The following is a 14,105-nucleotide window of genomic DNA, read 5'->3' as shown; positions in this document are numbered from 1 at the left end:
AGAAAAATGTGGGTTAGACAGCATCACCACCAGATGGATTCGTAACTGGCTGACCAACCTCACTCAACATGTAGTCCTCAATGGAACTGCATCTACATGGAGGAAGGTATGCAGTGGAGTACCCCAAGGCTCTGTTTTAGGCCCAGTACTCTTCAACATCTTCATCAATGATTTGGATAAGGGAATAAATGGGGAAATCATCAAATTTGCAGATGACACCAAGCTGGCAGGAATAGCCAACACTCCAGAAGGATCTTGACAAACTTGAACATTGGGCACTATCTAATAAAATGAAATTCAATGGTGAAAAGAGTAAGGTTCTACATTTAGGCAACAACATTAAAATGCACAGGTACACTATAAGTGGTACCTTGCTCAACAGTAGTAACTGTGAAAGGTATCTTGGAGTCCTATTGTAAAAAAGTTTTTCATTAGCTTCATTTGAATATTTCTTCATATTTTGATTTAAGACTATCCTTTGGATTCAGAAAAATACATCAGCTGCATCTACCTAAGACACTTCATAAAATGCATCATTCATGTTTGCGAGGAAAACATTTTCAAGGTGCAGAAGTCCAGAATGAAAAGCTGGTGTTGGTATCTAGGAAGATTCAGAAGCGAATTTATATTTTCTTTTAACCCTTAAATAAGGACTGATGTTATTATCAAAAACAAAGTCCCAGATGACACGAACCCATGACTGGTGTTGAGGTAGGGTGTCATAATATTCAGGTGCTATTTTCTTTACCTGTTAAAATAAATGGGAAACATATTAATCCATAATTTCTTACCTGCAAAATACTTTGTTTAATATCGGTATATATATTATATCTCTCTTATTATCAGAACGAATCTATAAACATGCCCATGTATTTTTCAGTATTTGTTTAGGATATAATTATTTACATAGGGTGGTATAAAAGTTAATAACATAAGACTTCAAGTTTGTGCATCTGCTAGTTTATTGATTCTTTGCCAGTAAATACAAAGTTCAGAGTCACATGTATAGGCAAGGCAATCCTAAACTCAACCCATAGCTTTGTGGTGATTTGTAGTTTAAAAACTTATGCCACAATATGTTCTTGAATGTTCACTTGACTCAGAAATAATAATTGCTATATAATTTCAGTTCCTATCCAAAATACTACCTGAACTTTAAGTGAAAAATAAGATGAGGTTTGAAGGGTGGGAGGTTTTTTTCTGTTTGAGACATTCATGCCTTGACTTTTCTGTCTTCAATGGAAACTCCGTACAAAAGTAATTTGCATAACCCAATTTATTATGCTCTCCGTTTATTATGAATTTATATTAACAAGCGTGTTGTGATATATAATAAATTGGACATAGAAATGTATTCAACAAGGCACTGGAAACACTCAGTTTAACCTGGTTGATGAAATTAGATACATAGATACACAGATACTGTATGTAACATTATTGACAGGTACTTTGGCAGGGAGCAGATAAAAAATTAAGACAAGGTGGAATAGGTGCATTCTAGCTAGGCATAACATCCACTGAAATTTGTTCAAATTGAAAATAATTTGCATTCACGGACGTCTCCTATAGGTAAAGGTTCCACTCGCACATATGTGCTAGTTGTTCCCGACGTTAGGGGGCAGTGCTCATCTCTGTTTCAAAGTCGAAGAGCCAGCACTGTCCAAAGATGTCTCTGTGGTCATGTGGCCTGCATGACTAAACGCCAAAGGCGCATGGAGCTCTGTTAACTTCCCACCAAAGATGGCTCCTATTTTTTCTACTTGCATTTTTACATGCTTTGGAATTGCTAGGTTGGCAGAAGCTGGGACAAGTAACAGGAGCTCATGCCATTACTTGGTGCTAGGGATTAGAATCGAACTGCTGACCTTTCTGATTGACAAGCTTAGCATCTTAGCCACTGAGCCACCACATCCCTTTACGACTCCTATATGCTGCCCATAAAAATGTTCTCTCAGATAGGCGCAACTCCTACAATATGCTGACTTTAAGATAATTTGATTAACATGATGGTTTTATCTGTGATGGAGTTTTGTCTGTTTATAAACTGAGGACTCCAATAATACCAACTACAATTCTTACAAATAAAATCCAGCTATCATATAATACCAAACAATATCAAAAAAGCTTATAAAATCCACAAAGTAATAAAAAAATATCCAATATGAAAACGCTTAGAAGATGAAAGTTTGAGTATAAAATTGGTTGTACTCTTAATTCGTTACTACTTCTTAAAACAGGCCAAGGATGGAGCAGTCTAGGAACAGAGATCATAAGAAAAGGTACCACCAAAACAACAGCAACAGCCCTTTGCCCTAGTTAATTCCAATACTTGCAATAAAGTGTGATTTATTGGAGCTACTGTATAAGTTTATAACTTATGGAAAACTGATCCTGCAGATAAGCAGGGCACAAACCCTGGACTTATCTACTTATCTATCCAAGGATTTGTCTATTATTATAATAAGCAATCTAAAATTAATCCACTAATCTGCCTTGACAACTAGAATTAGAATAGCTATTATATGCTACTAGCAAATATCTGACATATCTGACAGCTTAATTTCTGAATCTCCTTCAAGTACAGGATTAGAACTGCCTAACTGGGAAGTAACAAGAGAATGAGCATTAATAGTCAAATCTTTTCTGGAAAAAGTGTGATTGATGGAGCATTCACAGCTGAAAAAGACTGCTTTTGCTACCTGCTGCTACTACATTGATCTGCAAAGTCAAACTCAGCATAGTGTCAAAGAAGACCATAAGACTGTTCTTTCAAGTGAAGGAAACCTCCATCTACAACAGATGAAGTCTTTATCATATGTATTAGGTTTCCCCAATCGTCAAACCTTCTACCATGACTAGATTACATCCAAACAATAGCCCACCAGGCAAGCCTGTACACCTGATGATTCAACATACCTGAGTACTTCAGAATTTGCTAATGAAGCAGATAAATGTGGACAATCCACATTTATCTGCTTCCTCATTAGCAAATTCTGACATTCTATCCATTGAGAAATTGTCAAGGACAGATGTTTTAAATTTTCTCTATGCTTCTGCTGAGGAGTTGTCACATAAAACAAACTGTGACTTTGGATGACCTGTTCATGTCCTGTTTCTTCCTTTTGAACTACAACCACATGACAACTTTCAGCCTCACTTCTAACACCAGCTCTGATATTGGATTACAAGGCGTAAAAAGCACAAAAGGAACCAGATCCTGTCATAACTCCATAAACTTCAGGTACCAACAGAATTCTTATTACTTTTTTTAAAATTATGAAAATACTATATTATTAAAATTCCAGATTGTATCATAATACAGCATAAATGATTTGTTATACAATAGTCTAATACCAAGTATATTATTTCATCATATTCAAAGAACGATGAATCACTCTGTAAAACAAGGAAGAGAGAAGGACTAGAAAAAAGCAGATAAAAATTGTGAGGAAAAAATGGGAAGATTGAAAGGGAGGACAAAGAGCTGAAGAATGCAAGCAGACTGGATCTACAGGGGGCTAGAGGTCAGACAAATAAAAGTTAAAGAATGATAAAGATAAAAAGATATGCGTTTGGAGAAAAGGTGATCAAACAAGAATGAGTAAAATTTTAAAAAAATCAGTAGTCTTCAGCTTCTCTCCCCTAACCCTACCCAGGCAATTTACCTGAATAAATTTGAATAGGAAAATAAGACAATTAACAGAGCAGCACAATCCCAAAGTGTTCTAATAAGCAAAATGTACACAATTGATAAACAGTTACTACCTACTTACTCATATTTTAGATCCATAACGTTATTCAGCCCTCTGTCCTATTTTATCCTTTGATGAAAGCTGTGGCATCCACAGGGGGGTTGAAACAGACACGTTTGTGGCCATCACAATAGCACCAAAGCCGCCCCAACCCCATATAGGCCTATGTAATGTGAGGGGTGGAGCTTAGATTGCAATACTGTATCTGACATGTTTTGACCATCTCCATGGATGCCGTTGTGGGGAAGAAAAGTTAATCCTTTCCATTTTACTTAAGGTGTGATAAATAAAATTACTTGTAATTTAATTGGTAAGGAAAAAAAAAAGCAAGGAGATGGTTTTACCTTGGACCATTCAGGGAAAGCAAAGGATCATTTCTGCTTCCCTTTCTTCATATTTTTTTTAAGATGATACAATCATTTTTAGCACCAATCAAGTGATGCAGTTGTACCTTCTAACTCAGTCTTCCTCAGCTTTGGCTCCAGAATTTTCCAGCTAACAAGGCCATTGCTGAGAATATTAATGCTTGAAGCCCTCACACTGCTAAAGGTATTCAGGCCAGTGGTGAAATTCAAATTATTTTACTACCGGTTCTATGGGCGTGGCTTGGTGGGCGTGGTGTGGCTTGGTGGGCGTGGCAGGGGAAGGATACTGCAAAATCTCCATTCCCATCCCATTCCAGGGGAATTATATGCAAAATCTCCATTCCCACCCCACTCTGGGGCCAGCCAGAGGTGGCATTTGCCGGTTCTCTGAACTACTCATAATTTCTGCTACCAGTTGTCTGAACTACTCAAAATGTCCACTACCAGTTCTCCAGAACCTGTCAGAACCTGCTGGATTTCACCCCTGATTCAGGCCTAAGTAGAATGCTCAAAACACACAAGATGTTTGCTTTGAAATACTTTATGGTGGCAAGGTGATTGCAGATTTATTATTTATCTTTGCCAATCAGAAAGGGAGATTAAATCAGTTTGACCAATCAGACTCCTAGCTGACAAGCTGGGGCTGTTCTGGACTTTTTTTTTAAAAAAAGAAAAGTACATGCAGCTTCCAGTAAACTACACAATTGGGGAAAGGGGGGATTTTTAGACAGGATTTACACCAAAGAGCAACAGTACAAGTTAAAATCTATCCTTTAAATTCAGTGCACGGACTTCAATCAACCCGTTTCTGCTGCGCCCAGTTCCATGTTTTTACACACAACAGGCTTTTGTCCTTCAAGTGAAAGGTCAAGTTAATTGGTGATAAAATGTAATCTAATGTTTCCAGTCAGCATACCCTACCTGGAGTGTAACCCAGTTTGTCAGGTTTTTGTACTTGTTTTTTCTGATTATTGTAGACCAAACCCAATATCCTGAAGCACCACATAAGTTATTAATTTAAGGGGCAGTGAGCCAGACAAAATAATAGTCACCCAGAAAGGAATTCCAAGGTTTTATGAATGTTTAACATCTGACCCCTATTAATTTTTTTCTAATGCAATCAGGCTCTTTGTCTTCCTCCATGGAGAATGAGCACAAACTCTGATTTATAATGGCAAATTAGTTGACTCTTAAAATGGTGGGTATATTTGCATGACGCTCTGAGAAATAAGCTAGCCACATAAGCAACCTTAGTTGGTATGCAGCCTTAGCTGTTATGCAACCTTAGCTGTTATGCAACCACTGGTCCATGTGGGTGTTGTATCAGGCAAATTCAAAGAAGTGTATAAGTATTCTATGGATAAACCATTATGTATGTTTCATGAATGGAACTACAGGAACATCAACCACAAACTACATATACGGCTACTCTACCTCCCCAAAAGGAAAACAGTTTCTGGAAGGTGGGAGATGTATTTCAGTTAATGTCACAGGGTGGCTGGACCTAGCTATACCACAAGTACCTTTATTGCAAGCTTTTCTTTGGTAATGCTGTACTAGGCAATACAGAACTGTGTTCAAAGCCCAACCTCTTTTTACTTCAATAGTGGTCATCATCTTGACTTCTCCCCTACATGCCTCTGCTATTTTGTGTTTGCCCCATCTTTAAACAGAGTAGACAGACTGGAAAGTCACAATCAGGTCCCAGCCAAAGAAATTGGTTGAAGGCATTAGTATCCATACCCCAAAGTACAATCTTTTTATGTTTAGGGTCAACTTACAGAAAAATGTGAAATTTGAGAAGGAATTCAGTAAAGGTTTAGAAGGTTATGCATGCTGCTACATCCGTAGCTCCCAACCTTTATGCCTTTATGGACCAGTAGTGTTGGTGGCAGCAGGGAGGGAGAGAGGGAGAGAGAGGAGATGGTTTTCAGGCACATACCCACTACTTGGGCAAATGGAGTTTCATGCACTCACGGGGGGGGGGCACCTCTGTGATGAATGAAAGATTTGTAGCAGAGTTAGAGGGGGGGAGCAACAACAATATGGAACAACCATTTCCTAATGTGGTTCCTTCCTAAAGTACTAGCCTTTGTACATTTCATATGAAAAATAGAAGATGTAGAGTTTTTATAACACACCGGCTAAAGTGCTGTTGTCTAGCTCAGTGCATTGTATGCAGCCACCACCATTACTGACTAGATCTAGGTGTTGTGCAAATTCAGATATTTGGACCTGTTTCCCAAGCCCTAATTTACTTAATGCAGGGTTAATAAGTTACACAAACAAAGTCAGTCTCTAATGACAGGTGCAGGTAACACCTCCCTGATTTGCTTAGGCTCTCCACTGACTTTCCAGATAGTTGAGGTCCAGGTTCAACCTCAGCCACCAAGGTCAATGATCCGACCTTGGTCAATGAGATTGCAACCTATAGATGTCTCAAGGACTTTCATATCTGACATAAGTCAACTTAAAAGAAGAATGAATAAAAGTCAGAGAATGAGATTCAGTAGTGGGAAAATAATTTGCAGGAGGGAGCTGGAAAAAAGTTGAGTTCAAAAGAAGTAAATGGCAAAGAACATTGAATAAATTGGATTTATTAAGCTGAACCACTATTTGCTGTTGTTTATTAGATAACTTCAACCTGCAGTTACTATAATCCACAGAAATACATAGCCAGTTCACTTATTCTGTAAAGCCAGGTACAGAAATATTCTAGATATCTCTATCAACCCATATGCTTCCTTTTGGGGAGGGGAAGGGTCCTTGATTGCTTTCTTGCAGACATTTCATTATCCAAATAGGAAACATCATTAGTGCTAGACTAAGCTTATGCTTTCTTTATTTGTCTAATCAAGCGTTTTTAAGGAATATCAAATTGCTTATAGCTTATTTTTGAGGATGCTATAAAAAGACTGGGGCATGGACTAGAAAACTAGGCTTTGACATGAGGGTCATGTTGCCAAGGATATCATTGTGAATTCATAGCCTCCCCAATGCTGGCAAGTATGATAAGACTTGTAACCCTTTAGTCATTGACTAAATTGAACTAATTTAGTTCAGAGCTAAATTGAACAGAAACAGGGAAAAGATAACATGCTATGAAGAATCATAGAAGCAAATCTTACTCAAGTATGGGCTTTTTTCTGTGTAATGAAAACAGTAAGAATGTTTGTGTATGTCTGCATATGTGTTTGGGTGTGTGTGTGTGTGTGAATTGCTTTTGTAACCTTGAAGCAGTAATATAATGGTCACCTAAAGTGTCTGATGTTTGGTGCTCTATACAAAAAAACATCAAGCTATATTTTTGACTAGATTTCAATGTTTTTTATGTTCTGGAAAAATTGATTTGTTTGTTCCTATTTATGTAAGAACACTAATTAAATGAACGAGAATGTCTCCCATCAAGTGCTTACTTCTTTAATAGGTTACCTATTTTGTTACAAATATTAAACCTCTATGAATCACCAATTTCTTCTTAGCCTCTTGCCCCCCTCCCCCAACCTTCCAGATGCTGGCTATGCTGTCTCTTATCTGAGCAGCGTCTCTTTGCCACTGTCTCTCAAGGTCTTTCATTCCATAACAGGAATGCTTATGAAGGGGAGGGTAAAGATGAAGCATTACCAAAATTCTAGATTAAAGTTAGATTGCTCTTTCATCCTTTGTTTATACATTTATTTATTCATAAATGTGTAAACAAACATGGAGGAGAAAGTCCCAAAGACAAGATGTCTGAAGGGATAGCAATAGCAACTGTATACCTTTTCACAGTGCTTTACAGCTCTCTCTGTTGCCCCCAACAATCTGGGTCCTCATTTTACCCACCTCAGAAGGATGGAAGGCTGAGTCATCCTTGCGCTGGTGAGATTTGAACTGACAAATTGCAGGCAGCCGGCAGGAGCAGAAGATAAGATAGTACTTCCACTGCCTGCAAACTGAGCTTTTGTCCCCTCTTTGACTCCATAAATAATATTCACATTATTTTTTATTATTGGAATGTTGGAGAAGTTATTTCCCACTGCCTGCCCATGTGTTTAACTTCTTTGATAGCTATTCATGTTATAACATGGCTTAAGACCCATCCATCCAAAACTGAAGGTATGGTTAAGGGTGATAAGAGTCTTCACAAAATAATCTTTAAAATCAAATGTGTTAAATCAAAATCAGAAAAAAATGGTTTGTAACAGGCTTTCCAAAGGATTACCCACCAACTCTCAATATGTCAGAGAAATCATCAATTCCCTCGGCACATTCCAGGTTGCTATCCCATGTATTTACTTTTTCTAAAGTCGTTTGCTTTTAAAATAAATGTAACGGGTTCATTTAAACCAGTTTAAATGGAAAGCTGCCATGTTGCAAAACTAAGCATCCATTTTTAGCATTATCTCTTTTTACAAGAATGTCTCTGGACCACACCCAAACATTCCTAGAGAACTGATAAGTGGAGGATTGGTGCACCTCCCTGCTTTGCTTGGCCTGTGCCTACTGCCCCTCAAAAGTTAAATGGCAGGATAGGGAGCATCCTAAGAATATCGGAAGGATAGTGGGCATTAACTTCACAAGACATTTCTGGAGAATAAATGCTTTAGTTCAGTTCTACACTGGAATTATTGAGTCTGTCATCTGCACCTCCATAACTGTCTGGTTTGGCTCTGCAACCAAACAAGACAGACACAGACTTCAATGGATAATTAGAACTGCAGAAAAAACAATTGTTACCAACCCGCCTTCCACTGAGGATCTGTATACTACATGAGTCAAAAAGAGGGCTGTGAAAATATCTACAGAGTCAGACCCCTCACATCCTGGACATAAATTGCTTCAACTTCTACCCTCAAAACGATGCTATAGGGCAGTGGTCGGCAAGCCGCGGCTCGCAAGCCACGCGCGGCTCTTTACACATTTTAATGCGGCTCTTCTGTGTGCCGGGCGCCCGCTTACCTCCCTCCTCTCGGGCACTTCAAAACAAGTGCCCCTTTCCCTTTTTTTCAACCCACAATGATTAGGGAGGATCCTGAAGTCGGGCGGGGACGAGAAGCGAGGAGGCAGAAAAAGAAACGGAGGCTAAGGAGCTTCCCCCCGCCCCCTCCCAGCAAAAATCTAACCGGGGAGCCGGGCGGGCAGTAGCAAAGATCGGTTAATTTGCTACTGCCCACCCGGCTCCCCGGTTAGATTTTTGCTGGGAGGGGGCGGGGGGAAGCTCCTTAGCCTCCGTTTCTTTTTCTGCCTCCTCGCTTCTCGTCCCCGCCCGACTTCAGGATCCTCCCTAATCAGGAAATCAGGAAAACTAGTACTGACCGTGTCAGTATTGTTTGGAATGGAGCTGAGCACAAGAGAGTCTTTAGAATAGAACAGAGCTGGAAGGGACTTTGGAGGTTTTCTAATTCAGCCGCCTGCTCAAGGAGAACCTATACCAGCTCAATAAATTGTGTATACATTGATGGCATTTTTAAAAAAAAGGCTTAGTCTGTAAAATGTTTTAAAAAGTAAAGACAGCATGGCATAAATGAGTGGGATAAATAAATCAGCCCACTTTGTGAAATAAGTGGGAAACAGAATTAACACACAGCCTTGACCTTTTAGTTGTTTGGATGCCTGGAGTTTCTTGCCATGAGCCTTTCTATCCTATTTTAAGAAGAAATTACAATTGGAGTATGGCTGGCTGGGGAATTCTGGGAATGGGAGTCCACACCCCTTAAAGTTGTCAAGGTTGAGAAACAGGCTCACCTTCAGCTTTATGATTTTTAATTTGTGTGTGTGTGTGCCATTCCAGTCAGTCTTGATTATTTTATGATTGGGTATATGTGGAAATGGGTGAGTTAATTTGGTGGCCATGGGGTTTGGTAACAAAGTTGTGGGAAGGGAACCTTAATCCGGGTGCACTCAAAAGGCTTTCGAGGAAGTTGCAATCACAAATTGGTTTAGCATTCTTGGACAGTTCAGCATTACAAACGTTAAGTCATTTGGGATCCTTCCATGTTGCACGCTGGTTTTTGTTCACAACGTCCTTCCAAGCGTTGATACGTTTTGAGGTTAATTTGCTACTGCCCGCCCGGCTCCCCGGTTAGATTTTTGCTGGGAGGGGGCGGGGGGGAAAGCTCCTTGGCCTCCGTCTCTTTTTCTCCCTCCTCGCTTCTTGGGGCTCCACCAATGGTGGAGCAAGGCCCGCCCAGCGCCAGGCTTTGGGCTAACACAGAGGTCTGCAAAGTTGGCTGTTTTAAGACTGGTAGACTTCAATTCTCAGAATTCTGGGAGTTGAAGTCCACCAGTCTTAAGAGCCAATTTTGCAGATCCCTGGGCTAATATGATTGATGCCCTTGGTGGACTTCAATTCTCAGAATTCTGGGAGTTGAAGTCCACAAGTCTTCAAGCTGTCAGGTTTGAAGACCCTGGGTTTTTTTTCTAAAGGGTTGGGGGATGCGAGGGTCTTTCAACTTGACAGCTTTAAGACTTGCATGCTTCAATGCCAGAGTTCCTGAGCCAACATGACTGGAGGAGGAATTCTGGGAGTTGAAGTCCACAAGTCTTAAAGCTGTCAGGTTTGAAGACCCCTGGGTTTTTTTTTCTAAAGGGTTAGGGTGCAAGGGTCTTGCAACTTGACAGCTTTAAGACTTGCATGCTTCAATGCCAGAGTTCCTGAGCCAACATGACTGGAGGAGGAATTCTGGGAGTTGAAGTCCACAAGTCTTAAAGCTGTCAGGTTTGAAGACCCCTGGGTTTTTTTTCTAAAGGGTTAGGGGTGCAAGGGTCTTTCAACTTGACAGCTTTAAGACTTGCATGCTTCAATGCCAGAGTTCCTGAGCCAACATGACTGGAGGAGGAATTCTGGGAGTTGAAGTCCACAAGTCTTAAAGCTGTCAGGTTTGAAGACCCCTTGGGGGTTTTTTCCTAAAGGGTTAGGGATGCAAGGATCTTGTAACTTGACAGCTTTAAAACTTGCGTGCTTCAAATGCCAGAGTTTATTGAAACTAAAAACAGTGTACCATCCTATGTATTTTCGGTTTTAAAAATGTGGCTCTCAAAATAAATTTCAATCGTGGTTTTGGTGAGATTTGGCTCAGTTGAAAAAAAAGGTTGCCCACCACTGCTATAGGGCATTACACACTAGAACAACTAAACACAAGGACGGCTTTTTCCCGAATGCCATCACTCTGCTAAACAACTAATTTCCATAACACTTGTCAAATTATTTACTAAGACTGTATTACTATTATTCTTCTCTTTCTTACTAGTACCTAGCTCTTCCCACTTATGGCTATAATCAAGTTGCTTGTATCTTTACAATTCACATTGCTTTATTTGTTATAGTACGATTTGATTGCTTATTAACCTATGACTATGACTAAGTGTTGTATGTTATTATTATTTATGAATGTATTTTATGTACACTGAGAGTGTATGTACTAAAGACAAATTCCTTGTGTATCCAACCACATTTGACCAATAAAGAATTCTATTATATTCTATTCTTTATAATTTGACAGGCCCACCACAGCAGTGGGGAGGATATCAAAATTTGCAAGATGGCCATTCTGGTGCCCCAGTTAGAGAACTGCCCCTCTGTGTATCACAATCCATGTGTCTTACAACTATTTGGTGCTTACGCAAGTCTCACAGCAACAGTGATTCAAGTTAGAAAGGATTCCCTTGCTAGCTAAAATCACCTACACATTAATCATGAAGAGGCAGACCAGAATGTTTGACAATGAAATATATAATGATGAATACATTAGTCTACAACACTCAGGGGCCCTACAGAATACAATACAATGCATTTTTACTTTGTTTGTGGAATCCATGCTCCAAGCCTCCATTTATTAGCATACGAGGGCATATGCTGTGTGGGTTTGGGGCAGGACCACAGATGCACAAGGCACATGCCCTTTAGGCAATGATTTTGTAATTGCACAGTGCTGTAAATTGTGGGAAAATCATGTGAACATTCATTTTTTTGTCTAGTAAAACAAGCAAAAATTAATGTTTAATTCTTGAAAGTTAGGTACTTTTTAAGAGAGGTTATACAAATAATAGTCTAGTGTAGAGATTACATGCTAGGGTGTGTGTATGTGGTTGTTTGCAGGGGTTGGTATGCAATATAGGGCAGAGGTGTGCTATTTTCCTTCGGAAGGGTGGGTAAAAATATGTGCAGATGAATCACCGAAGGATTGAGAACAAGTTCAGATCCAATTTTGTATAAAATTTGGTTTATATCTTAGAACGGAAGGCAGCCCTGGCATATATCACTAGTTGAGATTTGAGAATATATTATTCATCAATAATTCCTAGTGAAAAACACTAGCTGTCAATTGAAGTGGACAAATGTAAAGGCAAATGAGGAGGAAGAACAACTGAATTATGGCCTAAGTCTCAAAGTATGTACATTGATATGTGTTCATACTGTATCTGAGGGGACGCAGTGGCTCAGTGGCTAAGACACTGAACTTGTTGATCAGAAAGGTTGGCAGTTCGGTGGTTAGAATCCCTAGTGCCGCATAATGGAGTGAGCTCCTGTTACTTGTCCCAGCTTCTGCCAACCTAGCAGTTTGAAAGAATGTAAAAATGCAAGTAGAAAAATGGGGACCACTTTGGTGGGAAGGTAACAGCGTTCCATGTGCCTTTGGCATTTAGTCATGCCGGCCACATGACCATGGAGATGTCTTCAGACACCACTGGCTCTTCGGCTTTGGAACAGAGATGAGCACCCACCCACCCCAGAGTCGGGAACGACTAGCACATATGTGTGAGGGGAACCTTTACCTTACTCTATCTGTCTCCCATTAAATATAGACAGAAGAAAGTGTCAAAAGTAGCCATATCGACTTGACATTTCATTTATAGTCCAGTGGAAAAGCAAAAACCATTATTTACCATACATCTGATTTCACACCAATAATCAGTAGTTTTCATTAATATCTATAACTTTTCCTCTCATTCCAAACCATATTTTGGTGCTAGAAGCTTTATCAACTGTCTTTTACTATTTCATTCTGCATGTTTTAATTCTGTTATTCTTCCTCCCTGTCACATGATATAATAGGGACTTTGAAGAAGTTTAATAAGCAATGTACCCAAACAATTTGAAACATTGAAAGGAGGGAATATCAGTGCTTACCATTGGCAGCCTAGATCCAGGAATGCTGGGGAAATCATGATGTTCCATATGATAGCCAACATTAAAGGTGATCCAGTTGAGAGATCCATAGTATGAATATGTCTCATGTCCTTTCAAAAACATGTAATGCTCTGCTATGAAGTGCCCAGAAATAGGGTGCAAACCCATGCCCAGTATTGTTCCTGCTATTAAATAAACAATAGGCTTCCAACCCCACAAATAATAGATTGCAAGGTCAATGGAGAATTGTACCAAAGCATTAAATATTTCCATCTCAGTAATTGCTTTGGGGTTGACATATAGTGGCCTCAAACTGTAAACAAATGGCTGGATGACAATCCAGATTAGTTTCCAAAATGGAGTACAGAAGAACCAGCCCTCAAAATCAGTAGGAATGTCCACATCCAAAACATCTCCGCCAAGGTATCGATGATGATCAATGTGGTACTTCTTGAAAGAGGCAGAGTAAGGTAATCCAACAGGCAAGTTGGCAAAGATTGCAAACCACCTATTCCACTTGGCCTGCTTGTTGCCAAAGGCAACATTGTGAGAGATGTCATGGATTGCTAGTGTTATGGAGTGGTTTATGCAGCCCCCAAAACCATAAGCCCAGAAGAAAACCCATTTCCAGGCTAAATTTCTCACCAGGTAGCAGGCAAGAAGCTGAGTGAATACCATTCCTGTCACAATCCATTTTAAATGGGGATCTGAACCCATTAGAGACTTGATGGCGGGATATTTGGCTGAGGGAGGAAAGAAAGATGGCATTAAAGGCAGTTGAGAACAGTCATTCTTTTTTTAAAGGCTCATCTAGCCCAGCAAAGTCATGTCACCATTCCTCCAACTATCTGTTCCACAAAATTACACCCATGTGAC

At 39.7% G+C, this 14,105-nt stretch overlaps 1 protein-coding gene across 2 annotated transcripts in view; it reads right to left on the bottom strand.

Moving 5' to 3' along the window:
- Nucleotides 1-251: 251 nt before the first annotated feature.
- DEGS2 (delta 4-desaturase, sphingolipid 2) overlaps nucleotides 252-14,105 on the bottom strand; it is a 29,471-nt gene continuing 15,617 nt past the window's right edge. The window contains exons 2-4 of one of the 2 annotated variants that reach the window (XM_081949742.1): nucleotides 13,230-13,972; nucleotides 695-748; nucleotides 252-601 (exon numbers count right to left, since the gene is read on the bottom strand). In XM_081949742.1, coding sequence (XP_081805868.1) covers nucleotides 512-601; nucleotides 695-748; nucleotides 13,230-13,972 — 887 coding nt within the window. In that variant the 3' untranslated portion in view covers nucleotides 252-511. Of the gene's footprint in view, nucleotides 749-13,229; nucleotides 13,973-14,105 lie in introns of both variants that reach the window. The other variant, XM_081949741.1, reaches the window with a different exon arrangement.

The sequence above is a fragment of the Natrix helvetica genome (assembly GCF_964273705.1).
Source record: "Natrix helvetica genome assembly, chromosome: 1".
NCBI classification, from domain to species: Eukaryota; Metazoa; Chordata; class Lepidosauria; order Squamata; family Natricidae; genus Natrix; species Natrix helvetica.
The sequence above is the reverse complement of the archived record's forward strand: the minus strand, read 5'-3'. Positions and strand labels throughout refer to the sequence as shown.